Genomic DNA, 5,487 nt, shown 5'->3' with positions numbered 1-5,487 from the left:
ATCAAGTGTCTGATGACAGTCTGATGACGGTTTGACTGTGGGGTTTTATGAATGATCCGATGATATTCACAAATTGGCTTCCCTCATCGCCCCCCTTTTTTTTTTGCGAGGAAACCAATAGTTGACAAAAACTGATACTAACTCTTTCGCCACTGTCTTTGATCATTTTCTATAGAATGAAGTATCCGTATGCCACATCCAAGAAGTATACCATAAATTTATTCCCGCGCATTGTCATCGCCATAGAAAATGAATTTTATATGTATATCATCCCAGGGGTATCGTGCCGTGTTACTCGTTAAGAATGAAACCGTTTCTTCATAGTATTATTCTCCAAGCATGTTTAGACCTCTTTCATATTCGGAAGCGTTGAGTTACAGCTATGCCCGTCATCATGCATCTGTTGTACTGTCACTGCCAGGGCCGAGTAGCCCTGTTCATAAAACTGTCGTATCAAATGTACTCTACAATTTGCTTCCTCATGACTCGGGTGGTTACTACTGTATTTCCCGCAAAAAAATCAACGAATCTGTTTAGCAATTTGACGTGTGCGTGCGGTCATAAAAGGTTAAGCCCAATCTTCTTGAAAATGGTTAGTTGCGTCCTCACGCAGAGGTACTTTCAGGTATTTTGAGATACTCCACTGGAACACATTGCTTGTAGAGTCGCATCTTGAACTCCCCAGGTCGTGCCAGAACGATGGAACCGGATGAAGATCAAATTCTCACGATGATGGTATGCTTTCACCGATATTTTCCACAGGCTTGTGTATCATTTTTCAAGAAATAGGGACAGTTCTAGGGATCGGTAGGGGATCTAACTGCATCCTGAACATTAGCAATGGAAACCATGGCGCACATGTATTCGATGGCGAGCATCCAAGATCTTGCGGAGTACATTACGTATAAATGAGTCAAGGTGGATTCACACATCCATGCATTGTACTTACTCTATTCAAACTTGAATCCCCTTTCGGTCTGTGTTACACAACCAGTGAACGATTTGCCTCTGTGTCACTGAGGATAAATATAGCATGGCATTTTACTTGCAGTGTGATGTGCTCATGGCTAACTGTAGGGAACAGCTTAAACCGTGTATCCACTAGGCTCTTCCCAGGGTGCACCTGTACATAGTAAAATTCTAAGAATGAGGGGGAAGGGGTTTGCCTGAAACAAGTTTCCACTTGGAATCGCCTTAGCTTCATGCACACCCAGACCCTGTTTATATGCGTTCTCTTCCAAGTCCTGTTCTTGTATGCGCACAATAGGAGCAGTAGCTTTTTCGAATGATCTGTATCTTCTGTTTGTTCTCAACGATGAACTGAAAATATCTTCAAAGTCTCATTCAAGATGTGCGTAATAGATCATGTAATTCTCATGTTCTATGTATTCATCCTGTTCCGCCTTCAACATGCGTGGGATAAGATTGAAAACCTGCAATTTTTATTTCAGCAGCGATAGACTCTGCAATATAAGTATCGTTGTACCTTGTAGCCTTGCGGCGTTTTACTGCCTACGAATTTCGAGGTGGCGACCGATATGGATAGAGCTTGTCAAGGAATAAGTTTAATGCAACTTGTCTCACACAGATGGTGTCGCGAACATAATGGTAGGTTTATGACCTCTCGAAACATATCGAAAGGTTTCGCCGGTGATGCTATACCGCGTGTATAGTTCATTGCAAAATGCAAATCCGCCGGTTCTATATAATTGTATCTGCCAGGGGATCTGACAGCAGTATTTGATTCCTGACTTCCTTCGGTGTAAATCAGGCGTCGAATCGCGGCTGCACGGCTGTGTACATATTTCAACAAACGATTCATGCGAACAATCAGCGCTTCTCGAGGGACAAGTTCAGTACATGCGTTTCACAGGGCTAATATGCTCCATACTGTCAGACCCACTATTAGGTGGAATACGGGTTGGTGTTGACCACGCCTGTATCGGGTGTTGAGTGGCCCAGTATTGCCTTGCTGGCTATACTACCTACTGCGTAGCACTCGCTGGTTGACCAGTATCACAGTGGTGAGATGAGTCCTCCGTCTCTACTGGAATTTACAAGATTGACGAAGTTGCACTCGAATTAGCCGAGCGATTCCCGTAGCTTCTTGTACGTGTACCAGCATCCCTAAATGACCGTTTCTGGTCAGCAATTCATTAAACACGTTGTTTAGCCGCATCAATCTGGCTTGGCCTCAGCAATCAGCCTGACCAATGTAGAATTTCTGCTTTAGCCTCCCCTTTAGTGTCGGATCAAGGGAAAACGTCTTTACTACTTTAGCAAAAATTAGAGGCAATTGTCGATAAGCTTCTAAACAATTGTTTCAAACACCAGTCACAGGCTTTCTTGCCCAACTCAGGTCCTGATAGAGTAGTAATTAGTATAACAATTACGAGCTTCAGTTAACTTATCACTGTAAAGAATGTAATAAATACAATAGTTCGACAAGTTAAAAATGTAGTCCAAGCGGAGTAGAGGTTAGTAAATATTATTAAGTTCTAAACAAGTCAACTGAGTCAGAAGTGCACGGCGTGCCTGCTGTAATTATCAAACACGTTACGATATGGGACAAGGTACTACCAAACAACAGGCACATTTTGTGGGAATTAAAGAATGTAATAAATATAATAGTTCGACCAGTTAAAAATATAGTCCAAATGGAGTAAATGTTAGCAAATAATAATAAGTTTTGAATAAGTCAACTCAGTCAGGATTGCACGGCACGCCTGCTGTATTTATTAAACACGTTACGATATGGGACGAGATATTATCAAACAACAGGTTTGTGGGAATACCCGGACATAACATTAAATTTAGTCTCATAGTTACTAAGTTATGATGACGCAAAACTAGTCATCATACACCAATCAGTCAATTTCTCAAATAGGCTATGTACTCTTATTAAATCCCAGATTGTCTTATATGGTCCAGTCTTCTAGTCCGGTTCAAAAATATCCTCCTCCTAGATCGGTTAAATCTGGTCCGGTCCTACATTCCCCCCCACGACACTTTGTCCAAAACTCGTAGCGATTTAGTTGGCTAACTTGCTGCCCATCCTTGTCGTCGCTGTGTCTTGGTGTTGCTCGTTCTCACACCACACTTGTCTACGGTAACTCATACGGTATATTCATATTCACATTGAAATCGACGAATTTGGTCGGACCATTCATATGCATATTTACAATACTCACTCCCTCGTGTACTCAATTTAGTACTGTGTACACACACCCTATCGTTCTACGTAGCGTCGTGTCACTCCTATTATGTTTCTATCTTTTATCTTATGTACCCGAACTTGCTGTATGACTGTCATTGCATGTGCATCTTCCTTTAATATCTACGTGGGCATGTCATTTCTTTGCAAACCTATGTTGTCTACTAATAACCTAGTTAGTTTACACATGGTTAATTAAGTATTTATCCCATATCATTCCTCTCTCTCTCATTCCTGTACCCAATTTCTTACGTACCTTTCAAATACCTGTACACACGTGTACTTCGTGCTCGTTGCCATGGCGATGCTCAAACATATGCACCTACCTGACTTCCTTTTGTTTTCCTTGACCTTCTGATACCTTCTGCAATTCGTCCAAATCCTCCTTATTCTTCTGGATATCCTTCTTGATTTGAGTCGACTCTCGTTCCGGTATCGATGCCCATGGCTCCGTGCGCTTCTCTTGTCGCGGCATGGTCCGCAGAGTCCATGTCAATGTGATCGTCGGATTCCTATTCTCTTGTTCCAACACAACATTTTCTCTGTTGCGATTCTCCGTTGTATTATCTATCGTTGACGTCCTTAGGGTCTCCTGACTGTTAACACTGGCTGTGGCGTTTTCGTAGAGCATGTAGTGCCGCACTGGAGCCCGTTAGCCAAGGGAGAGGTGAAAATGCTCATATGCTATTACTAGAGCGTTGAGTTATGGTACTGCTACAGCCCATTTCTGCTTATTTGGGGTTCACAACCCAGCGAAAGTAGTGGTCTTGTGCTTGCAGCGAAGTGATCCTCCAAATACCAGTGTCGACGAATTTAGAGTTATCATAGCTTGATGGTTCGGTGGTCATATGTACTGATTGAGGGTTATCCGAGGCCGAGAATCGCTAATCCCCGCACTGGAGACAGCCCACACAAGACTGAAATATGCGGGTAGGGATTTTTGCACTGGTTCCTCGATCCCAGGAGGCCAATCTGTGGCCCAACTCTGCGAGTTTCTCTTTGACTCTTTATTTTAATATAAAAGTTAAAATAATCGTAGATGGGAGAATCGAACTCCCATTTTTGCTGATTCGTTATAACGACTCCACAAAGCAATGTTCTGCCATTGAACTAATCCACTTGCTATGAATACAATATATGAAGTACTCTATGAATATATGTTTGAAAGAATAAACTGTTAGATACTTCAAGTGGTGAATATTAAAATATTCATCATGCGCACGTAAACAAAATAGTACAATTTTTTTAATCTATAATTTCGCACTTCATTATCCGATGGGATATTTTCAATATAAAAGTAAATATAAACATTCGCTGCTTCCTATCGTTACGACCTCAACACACCAACAATGTATTTCTAGTGAGCGCGTGTAAGTATATGTTTCGTACATTTTCAAGGCACGTCGCATATAATCACTTTGCGACGCACGTCTGATACACATTAGCATGTTGATTGGCACTAGTATAAAAAGAGTAAAAAGATATCAGCGAGGAAGCCAGCTCGACTGTCACGTTCAGTCCAGAACCTACGTCAAGGAAAGCGGACGAGACGATGGGAGATAATATGGACGCAGATGCACAAACTGCCACCGATATGAATACAAATAATCATTCGGATGTGTACGAGAAGTCAGACCGACGTTCAGAGGAGCATGAGGCACATCGTACACGAGATGCAGAACAAGGATATGCACAGTTACCGCAAGAAGTCCTTATAGCAATATTCCAATACTTAGATCCAGTCGGTCTGGTTCGTGCCAGTCATGTGTGCAGTACTTGGCGACAACATGCATGCTCAGAAGAGATGTGGAGACGCATTGCGCATGCTAGGGGTTACAATCTAAAGCAGGGATGCTCGGGCGCTTGTCCTAGGTCTGATGTGAATACAAAGCCAGTGAGCAGGAGACCGTTCGAAGGAGCATGTGAGTGCACCAGTTGGCGTAGGGTGGGTATAACGTGTACTTTGGGGTTTCTAAATAGTCCCATTCAAGTAGTTATCGTAGCGACTGCGAATGATATACACAGGGCAGCATGTGCTGCTAGTGTGGTCGAAAATATGGCTACACTTAACGGATTCGACAAACTGCCGGCAACGACGCCTGAGGAATTCATAGAGGTATGTGTTGATAAGTTTATGAGGATATCGAATCCAGAAGGTGCTTAAATTACATTAAATGATGTCTTAGAGAATGTGGGCAAAAATGGGGGTTTAAATACAAACACACACACACACACACGCACACATACACACACACACACACACACACACACAC

The 5,487-nt window shown here is 42.5% G+C and overlaps 1 protein-coding gene and 1 pseudogene across 2 annotated transcripts in view; one reads left to right on the top strand and one right to left on the bottom strand.

The window, feature by feature from the left end:
- Positions 1 to 4,247: 4,247 nt before the first annotated feature.
- On the bottom strand, positions 4,248 to 4,334 carry SARC_30051 (annotated as a pseudogene). Its single transcript has one exon. The product of its transcript is annotated as a tRNA-OTHER (tRNA).
- Positions 4,335 to 4,766: 432 nt separating this feature from the next.
- The window catches only part of SARC_02960 (hypothetical protein), a gene marked incomplete at both ends in the record, with an annotated part of 8,960 nt that continues 8,239 nt past the window's right edge, over positions 4,767 to 5,487 (top strand). Inside the window, one exon of the mRNA XM_014303246.1 lies at positions 4,767 to 5,330. Coding sequence (XP_014158721.1) covers positions 4,767 to 5,330 — 564 coding nt within the window. The remainder of the gene's footprint in view (positions 5,331 to 5,487) is intronic.

Source organism: Sphaeroforma arctica (genome assembly GCF_001186125.1).
Source record: "Sphaeroforma arctica JP610 unplaced genomic scaffold supercont1.142, whole genome shotgun sequence".
Taxonomy (NCBI): Eukaryota; class Ichthyosporea; order Ichthyophonida; genus Sphaeroforma; species Sphaeroforma arctica.
The sequence above is the reverse complement of the archived record's forward strand: the minus strand, read 5'-3'. Positions and strand labels throughout refer to the sequence as shown.